Genomic DNA, 25,863 nt, shown 5'->3' with positions numbered 1-25,863 from the left:
ATTTTAAATCATTTTTCTAATAGTGCTGGTGAGTTTACTCTGATTGATCTTTTTCTCCATTTTTCCTTAAAGTCAAACCCAATGTTTTTAGACAGAACTTAGCTTTCTAAAGTTCTTTTAACAGTTCAAGTTTCCTCAGTTTGAACTCTTAAATATTATGTGTGTCTTAGGAAGAATCGATAAATATAGGTAGCAAAACCTTTGTCATTTCCCTCTTTTTATTGTGGTTTCATTTCAACTGTGTCTTTCAGAGTATAGACCACAGAGGATCATATTGTATTAGAGAACTAATGTACTTATCCTAGTTCAGCTTATGGGTGCAACCTTAACTCCAGAAACAAATTATATCACTTTTGGTCAGTTCATTTTATTTAGTATTTTTTTCTCCTCTCTTTTAGAGGATCTTTTTAAGATTTTTTTGGTGTGCCTTTTTTTTTTTTTTCCCCTTTAAAGGTTTCAGAATTGACAAGTGAGCAAAATAAGTGCAATCAAAGGAAATGTTATAGGTCTGTCATATCAAAAGCCCAGTTTCTCATGTGACATACAAAGTTTCACCAATAATGTAGCATTTCAATATGGCAGGAGAGGAAGATGTTGTTATTTTTATAAATGGAATAGAGTTGTGTTTAGATTGTCAAACTTTCTTATGATGTGACTAAGTTACTAAATAACATGTTTAGGAAGAGTTTAGGAGAAGGCAATGGCACCCCACTCCAGTACTCTTGCTTGGAAAATCCCATGGATGGAGGAGCCTGGTGGGCTGCAGTCCATGGGGTCGCTGAAGAGTCGGACATGACTGAGTGACTTCACTTTCACTTTTCACTTTCATGCATTGGAGAAGGAAATGGCAACCCACTCCAGTGTTCTTGCCTGGAGAATCCCAGGGATGGGGTAGCCTGGTGGGCTGCCATCTATGGGGTCGCACAGAGTCGGACACGACTGAAGCGACTTAGCAGCAGCAGCAGCAGCAGGAAGAGTTTTAAGTCAATGGTTTAAATTGTAAAAGAATTACATAGTTGTTTTTGTTGTTCAGTCACCCAGTTGTGTCTGACTCTTTGTGACCCCATAGTTTGTAACATGCCAGCCTCTTTGTCCCTCACCATGTCCCAGAGTTTGCCCAGGTTTGTGTCCATTGCATTAGTGATGCTATCCAGCCATCTCATCCTCTGATTCCTGTTTCTCCTTCTGCCCTCACTCTTTCCCAGCTGAACTGTGGTGCTGAATAAGACTCTTCAGAGTCCCTTGGACTGCAAGGAAATCAAACCAGTCAAACCTAAAGGAAATCAGTCTTGAATATTCATTAGGAGGACTGATGCTGAGCTGAAGCTCCAATACTTTGGCCACCTGATGCGAAAAACTGACTCATTGGAAAAGACCCTGATGGTAGGAAAGATTGAAGGCAGGAGGAGAAAGGGACAACAGAGGATGAGATGGTTGAATGATATCACCAACTCGATGGACATGAGTTTGAGCAAGCTCCGGGAGTTGGTGATGGACAGGGAAGCCTGGTGCTGCAGTCCATGGGTGGCAAAGAGTCAGACATGACTTAGTGACTGAACTGAACGGATGAATATGCAGTGGAGGTAAGAAATATTCAAGGGATAAGAACTTGTGAACAGTATGCCTGAAGAACAATGGAAGGAGGTCCACAATACTGTACAAGAGGCAGTGAATAAAACCATCCCAAAGAAAAAGAAAAGCAAGAAGACAAAGTGGTTATCTGAGGAGGCCTAACAAATAGCTAAAGAAAGAAGTGGAAAGCAAGGGAGAAAGGGAAAGGAATATCCAACTAAATGCAGATTTCCAAAGAACAGCACAGAGAGACAAGAAGGTCTTCTTCAATGAACAGAGTATAAAACTAGAAGAAAACAACAGAAGGGGCAAGATTGGAGATCTCTTCAGGAAAACTGGAGACATCAAGGGACCCTGTGCCCGAAGATGGGCACAATAAAGGACATAAATGGTAAAGACCTAGTAGATGCTGAAGAGATCAAGAAGAGAAGGAAAGAATACCCAACAGAACTGTATAAAAAAGATCCAGATGAACCAAATGACTGCAATGGTGTGGTCAGCAACCCAGAGCCAGACATTCTGGAGAATGAAGTCAAGTGGGGCTTAGGAAGCACTGCTGTTAACAAAGCTAGTGGATGTGACCAAATTCCAGTAGAACTATTCAAAACCCTAAAGGATGATGCCATCAAGATGTTGCATTCAATATGTCAGTAAATCTGGAAGACCAAGCAGTGTCCACAGGACTGGAAAAGGTCAATCCTCATCTCAATTCCCAAGAAGGATACTACTAAAGAATGTGATAACCATCAGACAGTTGCACTCATCTCCCATGCTAGTAAGGTCATACTTAAAATCTTGCATGCTAGGCTTCAGCATATGTGAACCAAGAACTTCCAGATGTCCAAGCTGGGTTTAGAAAAGAAAGAGTAACCAGAGATCAAATTGCCAATATTTGCTGGATCATAGACAAAGCTAGGGAATTCCATAAAAACATCTACTCTGTTTCATTGGCTAGGCCAAAGCCTTTGACTGTGTGGATCACTAACAAACTATGGAAAGCTCTTAAGAGAAGTGGGAATACCAGACCATCTTACCTGTCTCCTGAGTAACCTGTAGGTTAAACAGTTAAACCCTGTATGAAACAACTGATTGGTTCAAGACTGAAAAAGGAGTACAGCAGGGCTGTCTGCTGTCACCCTGTTTGTTTAATCTATATGCTGAGCACATCATGAAAAATGTCAGGCTGGATGAGTTAAAAGCTGGAATCAAGACAGGTGGGAGAAACATCAACAACCTCAGATATGTGGATGATACCACTTAATGGCAGAAAGTGAAGAGGAACTAAAGAGCCTCTTGATGAGGGTGAAGGAAGAGAGTGAGAGCTGGCTTAAAACTAATATTAAAGAAACAAAGATCATGGCATCTGGCCCCATTACTTCATGGCAAATAGAGGTGGAAAAGGTAGAAGTAGTGACAGATTTCCTCTTGTTGGTCTCTAAATCACTGCAGATGGTGAATGCAGCCATGAGATCAGAAGACGTCTGCTTCTTGGCAGGAAAGCTATGACAAACCTAGACAGTATGTTGAAAAGCAGAGACATTACTCTCTAACAAAGATCTGTATAGTCAAGGCTATGATCTTCCCAGTGGTCACATACAGTTGTGAGAGCTAGATCATAAAGAAAGCAGAGTGCCCAAGAATTGATACTTTCAAACTGTGGTGCTGGGCAATACTCTTGAGAGTCCCTTGGAGAGCAAGGAGATCAAACAAATCAATCTTAAGGGAAATCAACCCTGAAAACTTATTACAAGAACTGATGCTGAAGTTGAAACTCCAGTATTTTGGTCATCTGATATGAACAGTTGACTCATTGGAAAAGTCCCTGAATGGGACTTTCTTTGGGATGGTTTTATTCACTGCCTCTTGAACAGTATTGTGGACCTCCTTCCATTGTTCTTCAGGCATACTGTTCACAAGTTCTTATCCCTTGAATATTTCTTACCTCCACTGCATATTCATCCGTTCAGTTCAGTCGCTAAGTCATGTCTGACTCTTTGCCACCCATGGACTGCAGCACCAGGCTTCCCTGTCCATCACCAACTCCCGGAGCTTGCTCAAACTCATGTCCATCGAGTTGGTGATATCATTCAACCATCTCATCCTCTGTTGTCCCTTTCTCCTCCTGCCTTCAATCTTTCCTACTATCAGGGTCTTTTCCAATGAGTCAGTTTTTCGCATCAGGTGGCCAAAGTATTGGAGCTTCAGCTCAGCATCAGTCCTCCTAATGAATATTCAAGACTGATTTCCTTTAGGTTTGACTGGTTTGATTTCCTTGCAGTCCAAGGGACTCTGAAGAGTCTTATTCAGCACCACAGTTCAAAAGCATCAATATTCATATTCAGAGGGGATTTAATTTAAGTCATACCTGACTCGCCTAGTGGTTTCCCAAGCTTTCTTTAGTTTAAGCCTGAATTTTGCTATGAGAAACTGATGATCTGAGCCACAGTCAGCTCCAGTCTTATTACAGTTTGTCTAATTTGGCTACAAAGAATGTAATAGATTTTATTTCGGTATTGGCTATTTGCTGATGTCTATGTGTAAAGTCATTTCTTGCCTTTGCCCTGCTTCATTTTGTTCTCCAAGGCTAAACTTGCCTGTTATTCCAAGTATCTTTTGACTTCCTACTTTTGCATTCCAGTCCCCAGTGATGAGTAGAACTTCTTTTTTTGGTATTAGTTCTAGGAGGTCTTCTGGGTCTTCATAGAACTGATCAACTTTTTTGGCATTGGTGATAGGAGCATAGACTTGGATTACTGTGGTGTTGAATAACTTGCCTTGGAAATGAACTGAGATCATTCTGTCATTTTTGAGGTTGCACCCAAGTACTGCATTTCAGACTCCATTATTGATTATGAGGGCTACTTCATTTCTTCTAAGGGATTCTTGCCCACAGTAGTAGGTATAATGGTCATCTGAATTAAATTCGCCCATTCCCATGCATTTTGGTTCACTGATTCAAAAGATGTCAGTGTTTATTCTTACCATCTCTTGCTTGACCGTGTTCAGTTTACCTTGATTCGTGGAGCTAACATTCCAGGTTCCTATGCAATACTGTTCTTTGTAGTGTCAAATTTTACTTTAACCACCAGACATCCACAACTGAGCATCATTTCCACTTTGGCCAACTCACTTCATTCCCTCTGGAGCTATTAGTAGTTCTCCTCTGCTCTTCTCCAGTAGCATATGGGACACCTTCAGACCTGGAGGACTCATCTTTTGGTGTCATATCTTTTGTCCTTTTATACAGTTCATGAAGTTCTCATGGCACATATACTGGAGTGGGTCCCTCTTCCAGTGGATCACGTTTTGGCAGAACTCTCCACTATGACCCGTCTGTCTTGGGTGGCCCTACATGTCATGGATCATAGCTTCATCAAGTTATGCAAGCCTATTTGCCATGACAAGGCAGTGATCCGTGAAGGGGGAATTACCTAGGTGGCCTGTTAAGGAATATAGATTTCTGGGCCCTACCTCTAGACATTGTGGTTTATTGGTCTGAATTGGACTCAGCATTTTGACAAGCATTTCTGGTTTTTCTAATGCAAGTCTTCCCTGGATTGCCCTCTTTGTAAAACTGCCTTAGAGAAATTCTAAAACTGAAAATTATGTAGAATAAATTATCTTGTTGAAAGAAAAAGGTTCATATGTGAAAGTATTCTACCTTAGAACTAGTTTATATGACACCTTGATTTTACTCACTAGAAACTAAAGTTCCCCTTCAAATATATGAGCATTCTAGATTTCAAGATGTAATTGCTGAAGCTTTCAAGATGTAACCGATGCTTCTTTATTTTGTCCCTATATATTTTCTAGCACCTTGAGTCTTGGGAATGGCAGATTAACTGTACTCAGTGTCCAGTTCCAACCAGATATTACAAAATATAGTATATCACTTGATAATTAAGCATATACATTGTGGCATGTAAAACTACGTTTCCTTTCTATACTCTTTATGACATGGATATGAATAATTGTTTATTTAATTTAAATATTATTAGATATTTACATATGAAAAAGTACATTATAAGGAAAAAACTATTAGATCAATATCCAAGTCCTGCTTTTAAGATTTTTCTTTTCTTTCTTTAAAAATTTTTTTAAATTTATTAAGATCATAGATATTTATTGTTTGAATTTTTTAGAGTATGTATATGCAGGGTAAACTTCTGGCAAAAATTTTTCCATATATATTGCCAAGCACAGTTTTATATGATCTTACCTTAGTTGTAAGGTAACAAAGAACCGTATTTTGGTTTCTATTTTTTAAAGTGATAAATAAGGTTTCTGCTTTTTTCTCTTGCAGTACTGTTGTCCAGACATGATAAATAACGTCTTGGGGCTGGCTAAAACAGAAATTTCAAGTACAGCAAATAAAAATAAAACTATTGATTCAGAAAAAGGAAAACTGATTATGTTAGTTAATGACTTTTATTATGGGAAACATGAAGGAGATGTCCAGGAAGAACAGAAGACTTACACAACCTTTAAATGTTTCAGTTGCTTGAAAATTCTTAAAAATAATATTAGGTATGTAAGCATTTATTTTTATTTCTATTTGAAAATTGGAATGCTACAGGTTGTATCTTTATCTTGCATTTTTAATGTTATTCTAGATAAGTAATTTTAACACTTTGAGCTAAGCACAAAGGCAAATTCTTTTGTTGAAAAGCTTTTGTTCTTTCTTAGATATTAGACTTGACTCTTAGATCCAGTTAGTTGTGTTTCTTTAAAATAGCTTAAAAAGGACAAACTATATTTCCAAAAAAATTAATTTATTTTCCCTGTATTATCAGTGATCTAGTAATTTTCATGAGATAATTTTCCTAGTTAGCTGCCTTTGAATTTTACTTTTTTCATATCACAAGAAGAACTACTTACTGATATTTTGTCCAGTTTGACTTCTTATATACTCATGCTCAAATCTTGCAATTTATAATTTTTAGAACATTTATCTTATAGTGATCTTGGGAGAAGTACAAGTTCTAGGAAATATGACTGCTTTGATTTTAAATTTAAGCCCTTTAAGAATTAGAGATTTAATTTCAGTGGAATTTTGAAATTTGTACTCATAAATACTTTACATTTTAGGAATTTATGCTTTGTAATCTTTGAATTACATGGGATATTAGTAACTGTCATCCCATAAATAAGTTAGTTACAAGATTAAAAAGACATATTGATTGATATTTTTCATTGGTTACACAGCTTGACATTTATATTTGGTAAGGTTTTTTAACATCATTTTATTATAAAAATTTTCAGCATTCAGCAAATTTAAAAATATTTTATAATGGATACAACTGTATACTTATCATCTTGATTCTACTGTTAACATTTAACTGTACTTGTTTTATTGTGTATCTAGTCATCCTTCCTTCAAACTATTTGGGGTTTTTTTATATGTTTCAAAGTAAGTTGCAGATGTCTGTGTATTTCTTCAGGTGAGATGTGTGTGTACAAAGATAAAAAGGCATACGTTTTTTGTTTATGCCTCATGACTATTATTATATAAGCATTCTTAGGCACCTATAGGTTACTTCTAGATCCAGTATTTATTTTATTTTCCTGTGAGTTCTTAAGGTCTGAAAAGAAGCATATAGAAAAACCCTGAAATAAACTGTGATAAACTCCTGTGATAATAATTTTTTATGATAGTGCTTTATAGTTTTAGAAATTCTTTTACATATATTATTTCATGTGAGTTGTCACATTTATCTCCTTTCATCAAATTTTAACAGCCATTAATAGCTAATGGTCCCAGTAAGTTTAACAGAATGAGCATTGTACTTTGTGATATAATACTGAAGTAGTCCCCTGGAGCAGGAAATGGCAACCTGCTTCAGTATTCTTGCCTGGAAAATTGCACGGACTGAGGAGCCCAGTGGGCTATATATATAGTCCATGGGGTTGCAAAGAGTCAGACACTGAGCGTGCACACACATTGAAACAATATTACAATAGAACTTGGCCTCCTACTTTTATATTTTTACCACTTTAATAGTAAAACATACCAGAAGAATCATGTTAATATAAAATGCATAGAAATATGGTTTCCTGGCTTAGTTCTTTGTTATACTTAAATGTTATATATATGATATTAGAATATATTTCAGTAGTTGTTTTTTTGGATTTTCCTTTGAGATTAACACAGTAATATTAAACATATGAAGGTAAATTTTCTTTTTTGTTATTATTTTAGAATACTAGTTACATATTTCTAAAGAGTCCTAATACTAGAAATTTTAAGCACACAGCATCTGGGAACATCCAGGAATTGAATGTTTTTGAAATACTGATTATTTAGTAAGCATAACCTTAATAGAAAACATTTTATGACCAAAGAAGTTATACGTGTTAAGTAATATTTCACCTTGACAGTAGAAACTGGGAGGGTAAATTGATGTTTGTAGAGGAATGGTAAGAAACTGATAACTGTAGATTTTTATTCTCTTCCCTGTCAGTGTATTGTGGTATGGTTTTTTCCTCCCCTACATTGAGTGTCACACAAAACATGTTTATTTTATTTTGTGAATATATTTGCAAGATGTTTGTGTTTTTTGTTTTCCTTGTTTCCATTTGTTGGTTTAAGTAGTATGTTTAAGTAGTATGAGATCCTGATGGGGGCTCATGTTGAGAGAAAGCATGCTCATTAAGAGATTATATTATATAGATACACTTTAATTTTGAAAATTGTAAGCTGAGAGGTTAATGGCTTATGACATTTTCTCTATATGTAAATATTTAGCCAAGACTAGGATTTATAATAGGTGTTTGTAGAGCTGGTGTTAAAACCAAAGGAATACTAAAAGATATTTCAAAATATACCATAACCTGTACTAAAGAGTAGTGTTATGTGAGATGTGAAAAAAAAAATACTGTAACATTTATGATGATTGCTATCCAGATGGATAAGATCACTTAGTTTTCAACATTATTTCCTTTAGTGTCTCAAAGTGAGTAATTGTTAATAGTTGACCCAGTCTAAAAATTGTTATTTTGATTGAATAACTTTACTTTCAAATTCACCAAAAAGCTTCAGTAAGCTCTTTTAAATAGGTATTCCCATTTATATTGTACTCTCTGCCATTGAAGGTCATAGTTCCTGCTCATAAGAAGCCTTTTAAGGAAGCTGAAATAGCAGAATGTAAAACTGAAAAATGGACTTTGCCTACAAAGGGCTCAGTCTGCAAGTTAAAGTGAAGTCTTCGCTAACAGTAAACCAGTATCATTAAATAAAACAAAAGGTTCTTGTAATTGTAGGCATTAAAATTGCTGTTACACGCATTTAAAAACCAAGACACAAGTAAAAATGCCAGTAATTTGTCTTTTAAGCAGCTGGAATCTATTGTATATCTTCAGAGCCTTAAAAGATTTCTCTCATGATTCTAGCTGATTTTAATGGTAGAGTTTCCTTCCTTTCAGTATTTTATTTTAAAATGTAAGTAGTATTTCTTTTATGGAGAAGAAATCTGCTGTTTTATATTTAAAAAATTTTAATAATCTGAAATGATTAAAATAAATTTCTGATATTTCAAATTAATGCTAATAACTATTTTTAGACAAAGATGAAAACGTGTTTACTTAGCTACTTAATGAAAGTCATTATTTAAAGTGCACACTCTTCTAGAGGACTTTAAGGCTTTTGAAATTTTATTTTCATTAATTTATCTATAATTTTAAGATTTAGATTCAAGTACTTATTAGTGAGATTTTTGTTTTTAAATCTGAATTTTTGCACCTGTTGACAATCATTGATAGGTTTATGAACCACATGAAACATCATTTGGAACTTGAGAAGCAGAGCAGTGAAAGCTGGGAAAACCACACCACCTGCCAGCACTGCTACCGTCAGTTTCCCACACCATTTCAACTGCAGTGTCACATTGAAAGTACACACACACCCCATGAATTCTCTAGTAAGTTACAGTTTCATTTAAGTATTGCGTATTTGTTGATTTTTAACAATATAAACTCTGAAAAGAGTTTGTTACTGAACTCTGAACAAGTGTGGTAGAAAAACAAGAATAAAAAAAAACTTTGGAATTTGAGAGTAAAGTTGAAAAAGTTAATTTTTAACTTATACAGTTTTTTAATAAAATTAGTTACTGAAATTCCATCTTAATAAATAATTCATTATGGTAAATAACTTGTGCATTACATGTGGAGGACTAAATTAGAAGGCTCAGATCATAGTTTTCAAAGTGCAATCAATGCCCTTCTTTTAAACTTGAGTAAGAAAAGTAAATACAGTGTTAGTTAAAATCACATACTTTGGATCAAGACAGCTTGGGTTCATATCCAAGCTCTGCCTCGTAATATGTGATTCTAATGTGATCTCTAGCAGGTCACTTAATATTTGAATAATGGGGATGATAGAAATACCTGCTTCATAATGTTATGATGGGAATTGAGTGAGTTAGTCAAGTCCTTAGAACTGTGCTTGGCCACAGTAAACAACTATGGAACTGTACACCATCACCACCACTGCCAATATTACTACTACTATTGTTGATATAGATATACAAAATGAATTGTAAATGTATGTATCTGATTTTGTTTCTTTGCCTTGAGAGGATTTTTTCTTTTAAACTGAAGTGTAATTGACATTTAACATTGTATTAGTTTCAGGTGTACAATATAGATTGAATACTTATGTGTATGTATATAATGATACAATGTCTTTCCCCCCCCCACTTTTAGCCATTTGCAAAATATGTGAATTGTCATTTGAAACAGAGCATATCCTTTTACAACATATGAAGGACAATCATAAACCTGGTGAAATGCCATATATTTGCCAGGTATATACATATTTTATTGTATATGTTGTGTTTGGTTGGTTTGTTTGTTATTTGTTTTGGTTACAAGATTTAAACCTATTAAGCCAGGCTTCCCTGATGGCTCAGATCATAAAGAATCTGCCTGTAATGTGAGAGACCTGGGTTCGATCCCTTGGTTGGGAAAATCCCCTGGAGAAGGGAATGGCTACCCACTCTAGTATTCTTGCCTGGAGAATTCCACAGACAGAGGAGCCTGGCGGGTTACAGCCCATGGGGTTGCAAAGAGTTGGACACGACTGACTTTTACTTTCAGGCCAGGCATCAGCAAATTTTTTGTATAAAGGGCACGATAGTAAATATTCAGGTTTTGATGATCATAGGTTTCTGTTGGAACAAATCAACTCTGCCATTGTAGCACAGAGGCAGTCATAGACAATAAGTAAACGAATGGATGTGACTGTGTTTCAATAGAACTTTATTTATGGACACTGAAGTTTGAATTTTATATAATTTCCTTGTGTTATGAAATATATTCTTTTATTTTTCTAACAATTTTGATAAAATTAGTTACTAAAATTAAAATCTATTTTGTAAATAACTTAGTAGAAAGTCTGTTGGCATAACTCATATATTGTTGTGTGGGGTCAGCAGAGAGTTGGAATTGACCCATAGGCCATTGTTTGCACACTCCTGTATTAGACAAAGAAAAAGCCCTGTGGCAGAAAGACAAACATAGACTTATCTTAACCTACAGGGAAGAATATAGGCATACAAAGGGGAATATGAAATGCTTTTAATTCAGAGGACCCTACCAAATGCTTTGGGACAAGTTCTTTTCCAGAATTTGGAGAAATGGGAAAGTAAGGTAAAAATAAACTGTCATTCCATAGCCTGGAGACCATTTATAATCTAAGGAAAGATGCTGTTTTATGTAGCAATTAAGAAGGAACTTTATAGGACCAGAGGTGTCAGAGTTAGATAATTCAAGTCAAGATTGGGGGTGATAAAAAATATCTGATAAAAGAGAATCTAGTTATATTTTGAGAAGTATCCTTAAGCTTTGAAAACTAACTCTTCTGTTTCAAAGATTATCTTTTGATGTTTTTATTAATAGGATTCTAGGTTATGTAGGCATTAGACAGAATTAATAGTACATAGTGTTCTTCTGAACAAATGACCTATCACTGTTACTTTGAAATTGGATATCATTATAAATTTTCAGACTAAATCAGATTTTTTTTTGTAGGTTTGCAATTATAGATCATCATCATTTTCTGATGTAGAAACTCATTTTAGAACATCTCATGAAAACACCAAGAACTTGCTATGTCCATTTTGTCTCAAAGTTATTAAAATTGCAACACCCTATATGCATCATTATATGAAGCATCAGGTGAGATCTGCTAGTTCTTATTCATTTATGTTGTTTTAGAGAAAGGATAGATTATGACTTAGAACATTGTTTAGATTTGTTCTGCAAGGGAAGCAGCATTGTTCCAAATGACATGATTAAGTTACAATTTATTCTAAGTTACTGGTGAAACTCCCACTTCTTTTCCTTGCTTCCTTTCTGATGATACTATGGTTCATACATGATAATTTTGAAAGATAGCTAGAAATACCAGGAAATCTCGAATTGAAGGAAAAAAGAGAAGATGAGTGGAGGAATATCCAAAAGAATGGGTATTTCAGAGGCTAAGAGTAGGACTGGGGAAGGTAATTATCATGAGCAGGGGAAAAGATGAGTTCGAACTGATAAAGAAAAGGTTGATAACTCATAATCGTGTTTTATTCTTTCTCTTCAAACTGTATTTCCACTTTTAGCCCCCATATTATAAGAAGACATGTTGGCATCATTGACCAGGAATGGTCTTTTATAGCTGCCCAGAAAATAGTAGTGACACTTACTGCTGATACATGAACTCTGACAGAGAACTCTATTTAGTTCTACTATGTAATTTTGGGGACCCAGTATTAGTGCTTATACCTGTGTCTTGAATTCTGATATTATGCTTACTGGTTGTTTTCCTGAAGCAATTAAGTCATCCTTTGTTTGGGCTGAAAAGTTCAATGCAACACTGCTCCTGTTCTTTTTTTTTTTTTTAATTTAAATTTATTTATTTTAAGTGGAGGTTAATTACTTTACAATATTGTATTGGTTTTGCCATATATCAACATGAATCTGCCATGGGTGTACACATGCTCCCCATCCTGAACCCCCCGCCCACCTCCCTCCCCATACCATCCCTCTCGGTCATCCCAGTGCACCAGCCCCAAGCATCCTGTATCCTGCATCGAACCTGGACTGGCGATTCGTTTCTTATATGATATTATACATGTTTCAATGCCATTCTCCCAAATCATCCCACCCTCTCCCTCTCCCACAGAGTCCAAAAGACTGTTCTATACATCTGTGTCTCTTTTGCTGTCTCGCATGCAGGGTTATTGTTACCATCTTTCTAAATTCCATATATATGCATTAGTATACTGTATTGGTGTCTTTCTTTCTGGCTTACTTCACTCTGTATAATAGGCTCCAGTTTCATCCACCTCGTTAGAACTGATTCAAATGTATTCTTTTTAATGGCTGAGTAATACTCCATTGTGTGTATGTATCACAGCTTTTGTATCCATTCATTTGCTGATGGACATCTAGGTTGCTTCCATGTCCTGGCTATTATAAACAGCGCTGTGATGAACATTGGGGTACACGTGTCTCTTTCAATTCTGGTTTCCTCAGTGTGTATGCCCAGCAGTGGGATTGCTGGGTCATAAGGCAGTTCTATTTCCAGTTTTTTAAGGAATCTCCACACTGTTCTCCATAGTGGCTGTACTAGTTTGCATTCCCACCAACAGTATAATAGGGTTCCCTTTTCTCCACACCCTCTCCAGCATTTATTGCTTGTAGACTTTTGGATAGCAGCCATTCTGACTGGCGTGAAATGGTACCTCATTGTGGTTTTGATTTGCATTTCTCTGATAATGAGTAATGTTGAGCATCTTTTCATATGTTTGTTAGCCATTTGTATGTCTTCTTTGGAGAAATGTCTATTTAGTTGTTCGGCCCATTTTTTGAGTGGGCTGTTTATTTTTCTGGAATTGAGCTGCAGGAGTTGCTTGTATATTTTTGAGATTAGTTGTTTGTCAGTTGTTTCATTTGCTATTATTTTCTCCCATTCTGAAGGCTGTCTTTTCACCTTGCTTATAGTTTCCTTTGTTGTGCAGAAGCTTTTAATTTTAATTAGGTCCCATTTGTTTATTTTTGCTTTTATTTCCAATATTCTGGGAGGTGGGTCATAGAGGATCCTGCTGTGATGTATGTCAGAGAGTGTTTTGCCTATGTTTTCCTCTAGGAGTTTTATAGTTTCTGGTCTTACATTTAGATCTTTAATCCATTTTAGGTTTATTTTGGTGTATGGTGTTAGAAAGTGTTCTAGTTTCACTCTTTTACAAGTGGTTGACCAGTTTTCTCAGCACCACTTGTTAAAGAGATTGTCTTTTCTCCATTGTATATTCTTGCCTCCTTTGTCAAAGATATGGTGTCCATAGGTGTGTGGATTTATCTATGGGCTTTCTATTTTGTTGCATTGATCTATATTTCTGTCTTTGTGCCAGTACCATACTGTCTTGATGACTGTGGCTTTGTAGTAGAGCCTGAAGTCAGGCAGGTTGATTCCTCCAGTTCCATTCTTCTTTCTCAAGATAGCATTGGCTATTCGAGGTTTTTTTGTATTTCCATACAAATTTTTTATTTGTTCTAGCTCTGTGGAAAATACCATTGGTAGCTTGATAGGGATTGCATTGAATCTATAGATTGCTTTCGGTAGAAAATACTCATTTTCACTATATTGATTCTTCCGATCCATAAGCATGGTATATTTCTCCATCTGTTAGTGTCCTCTTTGATTTCTTTCACCAGTGTTTTATAGTTTTCTATATATAGGTCTTTAGTTTCTTTAGGTAGATATATTCCTACATATTTTATTCTTTTCGTGGTGAATGGAATTGTTTCTGATTCTGTTCTTAAATACTTGAAAGAACACTAACAGTGCTTTTGCCAAAACCAGAAGTTAGTGGATTTATTGAATCTGATCATTTTACCAACTTTTGCCACCTCTCGAATTAGCTCAATGCATTTTCTTGTTACTGATTAAACTGACATGTCAGTTTTTTCAGCATTGGTGCTCACCTTGCTTTCCACTCTAGTCATTAGATAATCATGAAATTGTCTTGTGGTTTTTCATTGGAAAAGATCATAAAAGTAGAATTTCCTAATAAATTTGGGATCACCTGTGCTGTGACTGACAAAATGTAACGTGTGTTTTGACAAAATGTGGTCCACTGAAGAAGGGAATGGCAAACCACTTGCCACAAAGTATTCTTGCCTTTATAACTCCATGAACAGTATGAAAAGTTAAAAAGATAGGACACTGAAAGATGAACTGCCCAATATGCTACTGGAGGTCAGTGGTGAAATAACTCCAGAAAGAATGAAGAGATGGAGCCAGAGCAAAAACAGCACCCAGTTGTGGATGACTGGTGATGGAAGCAAGGTCCAATGCTGTAAAGTGCAATATTGCATAGGAACCTGGAATGTTAAGTCCATGAGTCAAGGCAAATTGGAAGTGGTCAAACAGATGAAAAGAGTGAACGTTGACATTTTAGGAATCAGCAAACTAAAATGGACTGGAATGGGTGAATTTAACTCAGATGACCTTTATACCTACTACTGTGGGCAAGAATCCCTTAGAAGAAATGGAGTAGCCATCATAATCAACAAGAGTCCAAAATGCAGTATTTGGATGCAATCTCAAAAATGAGAGAATGATCTCTCTTTGTTTCCAAGGCAAACCATTCAATATCAAGGTAATCAAAGTCTATGCCCCAACCAGTAATGCTAAAGAAGCTGAAGTTGAATGGCTCTATGAAGACCTACAAGACCTTTTAGAACTAAAACCCCAAAAAGATGTCCTTTTCATTATAGGGGACTGGAATGCAAAAGTAGGAAGTCAAGAAACACCTGGAGTAACAGAAAAATTTGGCCTTGGAGAACAGAATGAAGCAGGGCTAAGGCTAATAGAGTTTTGCCAAGAGAACGCACTGATCATTGCAAACACCCTCTTCCAACAACACAAGAGAAGACTCTACACATGGACATCACCAGATAGCCAACACTGAAATTGGACTGATTATATTCTTTGCAGCCAGAGGTGGAGAAGCTCTATACAATCAGCAAAAACAAGACCGGGAGCTGACTGTGGCTCAGGTCATGAACTCCTTATTGCCAAATTCAGACTTAAATTGAAGAAAATACGGAAAACCACTAGACCATTCAGGTATGACCTAAATCAAATCCCTTACGATTATACAGTAGAAATGAGAAATAGACAATAGAGTGCCTGATGAACTATGGATGGAGGTTTGTGACATTGTACGGGAGACAGGAATCAAGACCATTCCCAAGAAAAAGAAATGGCTGTCTGAGGAGGCCTTACAAATAGCTGTGTAAAGAAGAGAAGTGAAAAGCAAAAGAGAAAAGGAAAGATATAAGCATCTGAATGCAGAGTTCCAAAGAATAGCAAGGAGAGATAAGAAAGCCTTCCTTAGCGATCAGTGCAAAGAAATAGAGGAAAACAATAGAATGGGAAAGACTAGAGATTTCTTCAAGAAAATTAAAGATATCAAGGGAACATTTCATGCAAAGATGGGCTCACTAAAGGACAGAAATGGTATGGACTTAACAAAAGCAGAAGATATTAAGAGGTGGCAAGAATACACAGAAGAACTATACAAAAAAGAGCTTCACAACCCAGGTAATCACGATGGTGTGATCGCTGACCTAGAGCCAGACATCCTGGAATGTGAAGTCAAGTGGGCCCTAGGAAGCATCACTATTAACAAAGCTAGTGGAGGTGATGGAATTCCTGTTGAGCTATTTCAAATCCTGAAAGATGATGCTGTAAAAGTGCTGCACTCAGTATGCCAGCAAATTTGAAAAAGGCAGCAATGGCCACAGGACTGGAAAAGGTCAGTTTTCATTCCAATCCCAAAGAAAGGCAATGCCAGAGAATGCTCAACCTACCACACAATTGCACTCCTCTCACACACTAGTAAAGTAATGCTCAAAGTTCTCCAATTAAAATAAATAAATTTATATAAAAAAAAAATTCTCCAAGCCAGGCTTCAACAATACTTGAACCATGAACTTCCAGATGTTCAAGCTGGTTTTTGAAAAGGTAGAGGAACCAGAGATCAAATTGCCAACATCTGTTGGATCATCAAAAAGGCAAGAGAGTTCCAGAAAAACATCTATTTCTGCTTTATTGACTATGACAAAGCCTTTGACTGTGTGGATCACCACAAACTGGGGAAAATTCTGGAAGAGGTGGGAATATCAGACCACCTGACCTGCCTCTTGAGAAATGTGTATGCAGGTCAGGAAGCAACAGTAAGACTTGGAACGACAGACTGGTTCCAAATAGGAAAAGAAGTATGTCAAGGTGTATATTGTCACCCTGCTTATATAACTTATATGTAGAGTACATCATGAGAAATGCTGGGCTGAATGAAGCACAAGCTGGAATCAAGATTGCCAGGAAAAATTATCAGTAACCTCAGATATGCAGGTGACACCACCCTTATGGCAGAAAGCGAAGAAGGACTAAAGAGTCTCTTGATGAAAGTGAAAGAGGAGAGTGAAAAAAAGTTGGCTTAAAGCTCAACATTCAGAAAATGAAGATTCTGGCATCTGTTCCCATCACTTCATGGCAAATAGATGGGGAAACAGTGGAAATAGTGGCAGACTTTATTTTTGGGGGGTTCCAAAATCACTGCAGTTGGTGACTGCAGCCATGAAATTAAAAGACGCCTGCTCCTTGGAAGAAAAGTTATCACCAAACTAGACAGCATGTTTAAAAGCAGAAACATTATTTGCCAACAAAGGCCTGTCTAGTCAAGGCTATTGTTTTTCCAGTAGTCATGTATGGATATGAGAGTTGGACTATGAAAAGAGCTGAGCACCGAAGAATTGATGCTTTTGAACTGTGGTATTGGAGAAGACCCGAGAGTCCCTTGGAGTGCAAGGAGATCCAGCCAGTTCATCCTAAAGGAAATCAGTCCTGAATATTCATTGAAAGGACTGATGTTGAAGCTGAAACTCCAATACTTTGGCCACCTGATGTGAAGAGCTAACCCATTTGAAAAGACCTTGATTCTGGGAAAGATTGAAGGCGGGAGGAGAAGGGGATGACAGAGAATGAGATGGTTGGATGGCATCACTGACTCAATGGACATGAGTTTGAGTATACTCCTGGAGTTGGTGATGGACAGGTAGGTCTGGTGTGCTGTAGTCCATGGGGTCTCAAAGAATTGGACACGACTGAGTGACTGAACTGAACTGAACTGAACTTTGCTGTGACTGGGATGCTACCTATCTTTGAGAAGTTCTGGCAAGATCTCTCTATTTTGTATTTCCCCAGCAGTGTTCATCAGGTGTTCATAGATGTCCCCCTCCAGTTGCTACTGGTAAATAAATTTGGCGAAGCACAGATTTACAAAATTAAATTGTTCTTTTTTAAAATAGGACTCCTCGGAAATTTTAATATGCTAATGGACATTGTACATCTCTAAACAGGGATATAGTGTTTATTCCCCAGACTTATTTGGCCATTGAACCCTTTATTTGCACAGTATTTATTAACATTTTTTGAAGAACAGAATTTGAGAAGTGCTATTCTTGGCACTCTATATTTCATCTTTGGCCTTTAATTTTGAAAGGGAGAATGAAATATAAAACAGTTTTATTTCATTATGGGGCTTTTAACATCATTTTCCTTTATGTTTTATTAAGCTCCAGAGTAAGATTAATATTAAGAATAGGGAAGAATAGTAATTATGAAAGAGGTATGTGGGCCGACCATGTGAACTGTGTGATTTGTAATCAGTTTTTCTACCCTAGGGTTTATGTCATCACTTGCCATAGGTGTACAGTTTTTCTTTTTTGTTTATTTGGAGAGCCTAGGAATTAGACAGCCAGAAGTTAGGAAGGTGAAAATCTATTAATAAGAAGGATCATCAGGCATCCTTCAAGATATTTATAATTTGTATGATTATTTACAAAAGATTGGGAAATTATAGCTGAGCTATTAGTCCAATATGAAATAATGAGAATTGTTGACTTTTTATTGTTTTAGATGACTTTGGTTGTAACTTCTGTCTAAGGCAATGTATTATTATGTCTTGGGTGATTTTAGAGCTAACAATCCAGTTTTTATGACTTTTAAGAAATAATGAAAGTGATTTTGTATGTGTTAAATATGTTCATTATATCTTTAATGAAAACAGTTAAAGTATGCAGTTAACATCTATGCAGTCATTTACCTTCTACCAGTAACAGGTACTTTACATGTATTATCTTATTGAATCCTCACACTCAATTGTGGCTAGAGCAGAGTAGTAAAGTAATAAGAGGGAAAGTCGTAGGAAATAAGGTGGTAGCAATAGAATGCAGGCCAATGCATATAGAACCTTGTAAATCAGAATCAGGACTTTGGAATACTGTCAACATTTTAAGCAGGTGAAAGATCTGCCATGTTTTAAGATCATTGACCACTGGGAGGAGAATAGACCATAGGGAAGAAAGAACATGAAAGGGAGAACAAAGGAGGTTATTATTAGGCAAGATGTGTGTTTTGGATAAGTATGGTAGTGGTGGTTGGAGGTAATAAGTGGAAATACTATGACAGTTTTTGAAGGTAGAGCCGACAGGTTTTACTGATGGGTTGGATATGGGATGTGAGAGAGAGTGACCCAAGTTTTTTGTCCTAAGCAGCTGCAAGAATGGAATGTTCATCTATTGTCATGTGATGAAAATTGAGGAGTAGATGTATTTTGGGGGGCAGGAAGGGAGGGAGGAAATATGGAATTCCATTTTGTCCATGTTGGTTTAAAATGCATACAAGTAGTGATGTCAAGTGGGCTTTCCAAGTGCCACTAGTGGTAAAGAACTTGGCTGCCAGTGCAGGAGAGATGTGAGACCTGGGTTCCATCACTTTGTTGAGAAGATCCTCCCTACATGTAATGGCGACCCACTCCAGTATTCTTGCCTAGAGAATTCCCATGGACAGAGAAGCCTGGCAGGCTACAGTCTGTGGGGTCACAAAGAGTCAGACACAACTGAAGCACTTAGCACACACCCACACACAGTGATGTCAAATAGGCAGTTGGATACAAGATATTTAAAGCCATGAAATGAAGAGAGAACCTAAGGAGTGATTATACATTTTTTTTTTTTTTTAGGAGTGATTATACATAGAGAAAAGATTTCTGGGTACTGAATTCTGGAGAACTTTTTTCTGTCATTGTAACTTGGTATCTGTTTCTTGTCCAAGTTTTCTCTTTCTCTTCCTCCTCTTTCAGTATATATGAGTGAATTAAAATTGCCCGTATTTCCAATATAATCTAATGCATCACATTTCTAAAATAGTCTTAATTTGTACCTAAAATAGTAATGCAAACATATTTATATATTGCTTTGAACTTTGTAAAGAACTGTATGAAATATCTGATGTGTGCCAGTACTGTGCGAGGTACTTCTCAATGTATTATCTGTTTGAATTTTGTAGATGATTGATTGTGTAAATGGAAGTAGTGATATATCTGGCAGATCATAACTTCAGAGAAACCATTCTTCTGAGTTTATATGTTGCTTCAGTTTGTATATATATATACACACACATATATACTTTTTAAATTAATGAGAGCATAAAGGTAAAGATTGTAATTGATATTGTGTAGTAGAAAGAACATTGGATCAGGTGTCTGGCCTTGTCACTGAATAGCTATGGGGAAGGGATTTAGATTTTTCTTGGGTCCTGTTTCCCATCTGTGGAAAAATAATAGGATTAAGTTTGAGGAGGGATTCAGTCAAGGGGTCTCAGCCAGTAAGTAGATTGGTAATAGTTGTTTTGATTTATGCCTCTATATCCACACTATTCAGTGCTGTAGCCTCTAGCCATATGTAGCTATTTAAAGTTAAATTATTTAAAATTTGATTGCTCAGTTGCACTTGGCACATTTCAAGTGCTCAATAACCACATATGTCTAGTTGCTACTGTTTTGAACAGTGCAGCTGAGTTACATTTCATCATTGAAGAAAGTTTTTTAGACAGCACTGCTTTATACATCCATTGTTCTAACAGGTTTCTTTGAAATGTGTAGTTTATTTGAACTTATTTTTCCATCTTGCCAACGAACTGGAAATAGCAAAAATTAAAAATAATTTATTCTTTTATGGGATAAAAATGCATGTAGCTCATTTTCACAGTATCGTGTGTCTAAGTACTTAAAAATTATAACCAGAAGAGCTTTCATAGCACTATTAAGAAATTTTCATTAGAATCTATCGATGGCAACCTTTCATGTTCAATTTCTGTATAGAAACAAATGTTTTTGAAAACTAAATGCTAATAATTAAAAAAATAGTAATATTTTGCTATTATGTGTGATAGGAGATGTAAAATACTAGTTTTAAAATGATTTAGTATCATTAAAATTAAAGTGGCTTCAGAATGCAGGATTTGTGGTTGTAGAAACTATTTTTCTCCCCTCTTTCTGGTTCCTGAACAGAAAAAGGGAATACACCGTTGTACAAAATGCAGACTGCAATTTTTAACATGCAAAGAGAAAATGGATCACAAGACTCAGCATCATCGGACATTTATAAAACCTAAACAACTAGAAGGATTGCCTCCTGGAACAAAAGTGAGTTCAAATATGTTGTATTTTAACATTTTGTATGATAATAGACATTAACTCCTGCCTGGTTTTATTTGTTGGATATAATACTTTAAAAATGATTTGTGATTTAATTAAGACTTTAATTTTAAATTTCACTGTTCTATGTTTAGGGAAAAAACGCCTAACCATTGCTTTTTGGTCAATAGTGTGTGCAAGTCTAGAGCGGTATTCCTTTGTAAAAAGTGTAACTAGATTAACTATGCTGGAGGCAATGGGTTGCATCAGTGTTACATAGGCTATTTTTGAGCTATTCCTGTTGGCAGTGTATTTGTCATTTTTATCTGTTGAACTGTAAGATGCTTGAGGAATCATGTTTTATTTATCTTTGTATCCTCAGCATCTGGTATAGTGCCTGTTGAATGCTGTAGGTTCTTAGGTGTTTATTGAAGGTATTACTGATTCTACTCTTAGAGATGCAAGTTCTGCTGCTGGATAGCATTATGTTTTAAGTGAACCAACACATGTCTGACTGCATACTGATGATTGTAATTTACTTTTCCCTTTTTGCCTTATATACCTCTGTTTTCTCTGACTTCTTTATATACAGTCAGCTCTTGAATATTTGCTCCAGTGGAGGGAAACAGAGGCATGGATAATCCAAAGTGAAATAATCCCCAAAACATTTATATTTGGCTTTGGGTACTTACCTTTGAATGTGGGTATGTCTGTTATTTGAATTAACTATAACAATATTAAGCCATGCTCTGAAGACCTAGAGCAAGAGAAGCTATCCAGCATCCTTCCCTGCAGTCCATTCATTCCATGCTGGGACTAGACATGCAAAACACTAATGTAAGCAGGGCAGTCCTCTCTCATATTTTCCCTTAATAATAATAATAATAATAATAATAATGATACTAAATGTTTTATAGCACCTTAGAATTAGGCTTTTGGTATACTTTTTCATATATTCTATTATTTAATCCAGGCAGTAATCCAGTAAAGTAGATAAGGCAGATATTGTCCCTTATAGATAAAGAAGCTTAGAGAGGGTAAGTAACTTAATCAAGGTCACATGGCTAGGAAGAAATAGTCTTAGCTTTAACCTCAAGTCTTTCATTACTAGTCCAGTGCCTTTGTATGATGCCAAAGCACGTATTTTTCATGATATTTCCTCATAGGCTGTTTCTCAAATACATGGGGTATGTATAGTCAAATGGTTAGTGTGGTAGGCAATTGTGTTTTCCCATTGTCCACCAGCAAATATAATTTCTGAATACCTAATGATGTCTTATATTAGCTCCCTTTAAGGAAATTCTCAGTATTATTAAACTCTCCATACAGTGTAATGAATTTATATAACCCCTCTCATAATCTTTGTAAACATATATCCTGCCCAATGAGCCCCTGAAAAGAAGAAATCATGTTTAGCATAGATTTGCTTGCTTTATAGTTGTTGGTGATGCAGTCCTTTCTAGGTTTTGATATATAAATTTTGACCTTTGTGTTTGTGAATTTCTAAAGTTGAATCAGAGCATAGAAATAGCTAGGGAATGTACTCTTTTAATATTCATATAATTTGCTTTAACTGCTAATTATCCATTAATAACTTAACATATAACTGATATCAGTACAAAAATGTAAGATTACAAGTGAGTAAATATCAAGTTTAATTTCATTTAATTGGTATGAACATTTAACATAAATGAAAGACTTATCCAGTTATAGTTTATACTTGCCCTTTCCAAATACTTGATGTTTAACTTTTTGTTATGCAGTGATATTTTAACAGTAAGGTAATGATTAATTTTCTAAAGCAGATATTATCTTCATTTTTGTAGGTTACTATTCGAGCTTCAGTTGGACCTCTTCAATCAGGATCTTCAACCACACCTTCCATTAGTGCAAGCACTTCTACCCTTCAGCTCTCACCTCCGAGGACTAAAAATATAACTGCTAAAAGTCCCACAAAATCCAACACAAGTAAACCTAATATAACTAAATCCATTGCAAGTAAACCTAATGCAAGTAAGCCTAATGGAAATAAACCTAAATACAAATCAAAAATATCTAATCTGCAAAAGAAACAAAGCACATTGGCTAGTAGCAATAAAAAAAGTAAAGTCAATACAGCATTGAGGAATTTAAGGTAAACTTTTATTCTTGATACCCAATACTAATTTAATCTTAATTAGTAACTGAGCAGGAACATGATAAAAGTTTCATTTAATATAAATTTTACCCTATTATACAACTCTCTTGTATATTTATATGCTATCACTTAATGCCAACAAATAATAAAAAATGTTTTTATAGCTATTGAACAGTACTTGAATTACTATCTTTTTATATTCATTATAAAAAATTATAGTATTTTTTACTATATAAAAATATAATATTTTTAATGTTCATTCAACATAAAACACTGGGATTTTGTGTTGTGCTTATGTCTTGTGATCTTTGAATGGTTAATTTAATCCCTTTTATTCCAGTAAAAAACACTAGCTAATATTAAATTATTTATACTTATTCTAGCTGTTATTCTATAGCAGATTTTTCAAATTATAAATCCCTATTTGAAGTTGTAAACACCTTAGCTTTAATTAACAGACCGTTAATAAGGCTCTCCTTTATTATATTTGTTTTAAAATATATTTTTATCATTTTCTTTGTATCTCTATAAGGTATCGTCGGGGAGTTCACAAGTGCATTGAGTGTTATTCTGAAATAAAAGATTTTGCAAACCACTTTCCTACATATGTCCACTGTAGTTTTTGCAGATACAACACTAGCTGTAGCAAATCCTATGTGAATCATATGATGAGGTAAGATGAGTTAAACAACTATAATTGCCAATTAAAATTACAGTTTAGCAAGTTTGTTCTTGAAAACAGTTGGCCCTAGTATAAGTCAGTTTTGCTCTGTGAGAAATAATTAGAGAACTTCTAAGATGATTCCTCGTACTATTTTTCAACATAGTAATTCATAAAGTTCCTGGAAACTTGAATTGTAAGAACAGTTAGACTAATGAAATTAAGATAGATTTGTTAGGGAAAATAGTTTTCCTATGGGAATTTTTTATCCTATAGAACTTTGAAACACCATTACTTCCAAAGACGGAAAAGTAATGTCACGTGGTAAAGAATAAAGAGTTGGACACAATTGAGTGACTAACACTTTCACTTTTCACTTCCTCGTGAAGCATACGTGTAATCTCATGAGTGTTATTTTCTTCAAAGCAGTCACTTTGTGATTCCAGGATTTTCAGTGATCTTAGATATTTTACTGGATCTTGTTTCTCTTTCTTTCTCTCTCTATTTTTCTCTATAATCCATTCTGTCTGTCTGTCCATCCATCCATCAGGCCATCCATCCTTGCATTCATTCAGTGAGATGAGAGACTATTTCATTATTGCCACTGTTGGAATTATTTTTCATTAATTCATTCAGTTTAGATAACTTCAGTATTTATTCCATGCAGAGAAAACTTTCACAGCCTATGTTATCTTCATTGGTGTCGCATTAGTTGAGGTATCCTTCAGGATGGATTTTTATTTTTAAAAAAATAGTCAAAAATTGTTCCAATATAAGCCAGTTAGGTTGATTATTCACTGAAGTTTTGCTTCCCCTCCCCCCCAAAAGTTAGAATTAGAGTATAACTAACAAAAGTGATTTTTATACAGATCACAATATGACCTTTGTGTTACTTTCAGGTCATAATCAACTGCTCCTTTACAAGGACTCTGCCATGTTTCTTGGTGGCTTTAGCACCTCTCTCACAGTGTTTTAACCCCCTTGATATCTAGCCTGACTTCATGATCCCTGACTTCTTCAGTTGTTGTGCTCCCTTTCTTACCACAATACTATTTTAATCTTATATATGCTTCATTTCTTTTGAATTCCCATTTCCCTGTGACTTTCTGGGCTTTGAAGTCCTTTTTCTGGACCAGTAGCACTCATCTAACTTTATAGTCATCCTTACCCTCAGGGTCATCTGTTTTGACTGTTGCTTTGTTTTTGTTCTAGAATCTTTTACACATTTAGTCTTGCTTACCTGGCTTAAAGGCCAAAGACTTGAACATCATCTTCTACTGAACTTTATGCTCAATTCTAAACTACCAAGTAGTGCTTGATTCAGATCAACTCTGATTCATGATCTTTAACTTGAATTGGGACCTGTCTTTTTATTTTTAAAAATAATAAGTATACTTTTTTATTCTTATCTGTAGTACCTCCAGTTCAGTTCAGTTCAGTCGCTCAGTCGTGTCCGACTCTTTGCGACCCCATGAATTGCAGCATGCCAGGCCTCCCTGTCCATCACCAACTCCTGGAGTTCACTCAAACTCATGTCCATTGAGTCAGCGATGCCATCCAGCCATCTCATCCTCTGTCGTCCCCTTCTCCTCCTGCCCCTAATCTCTCCCAGCATCAGAGTCTTTTCCAGTGAGTCAACTCTTTGCATCAGCTGGCCAAAGTATTGGAGTTTCAGCTTTAGCATCAGTCCTTCCAAAGAACACCCAGGACTGATCTCCTTTAGAATGGACTGGTTGGATCTCCTTGCAGCAAGGTAGTATCTTATTAACGCTTTATCTTAAATTCTCTTAGTTGTCACCCTGGCCTACTATAATTACACAGTTGGAGTCCATCATTTTAATTAATCTTTTCAGTCTCAAGTATTTTTCCTGTTACCTTCATCCAGGCATTGATCTCAGAAATCACACACGTTGCACTTCGCAGTTAACTCTGCCCCTTATCTCCTCTAGTTCTTCCCCAGC

The 25,863-nt window shown here is 35.8% G+C and overlaps 1 protein-coding gene across 14 annotated transcripts in view; it reads left to right on the top strand.

The window, feature by feature from the left end:
- ZNF280D (zinc finger protein 280D) overlaps positions 1-25,863 on the top strand; it is a 126,033-nt gene that overhangs the window by 54,775 nt on the left and 45,395 nt on the right. For all 14 annotated transcript variants that reach the window (XM_086321146.1, XM_086321147.1, XM_086321148.1 and 11 more), the window contains 7 exons: positions 5,876-6,099; positions 9,331-9,488; positions 10,273-10,373; positions 11,599-11,745; positions 20,979-21,113; positions 22,931-23,238; positions 23,774-23,914. In XM_086321146.1, the coding sequence (XP_086177272.1) occupies positions 5,876-6,099; positions 9,331-9,488; positions 10,273-10,373; positions 11,599-11,745; positions 20,979-21,113; positions 22,931-23,238; positions 23,774-23,914 (1,214 nt within the window). The remainder of the gene's footprint in view (positions 1-5,875; positions 6,100-9,330; positions 9,489-10,272; positions 10,374-11,598; positions 11,746-20,978; positions 21,114-22,930; positions 23,239-23,773; positions 23,915-25,863) is intronic.

This window comes from Bos grunniens, chromosome 10, assembly GCF_055505025.1.
Source record: "Bos grunniens cultivar Pamir isolate PY7600 chromosome 10, Bosgru_T2T1.0, whole genome shotgun sequence".
In the NCBI taxonomy this organism is placed as follows: Eukaryota; Metazoa; Chordata; class Mammalia; order Artiodactyla; family Bovidae; genus Bos; species Bos grunniens.
This window is presented reverse-complemented; position numbering and strand designations above follow the sequence as displayed.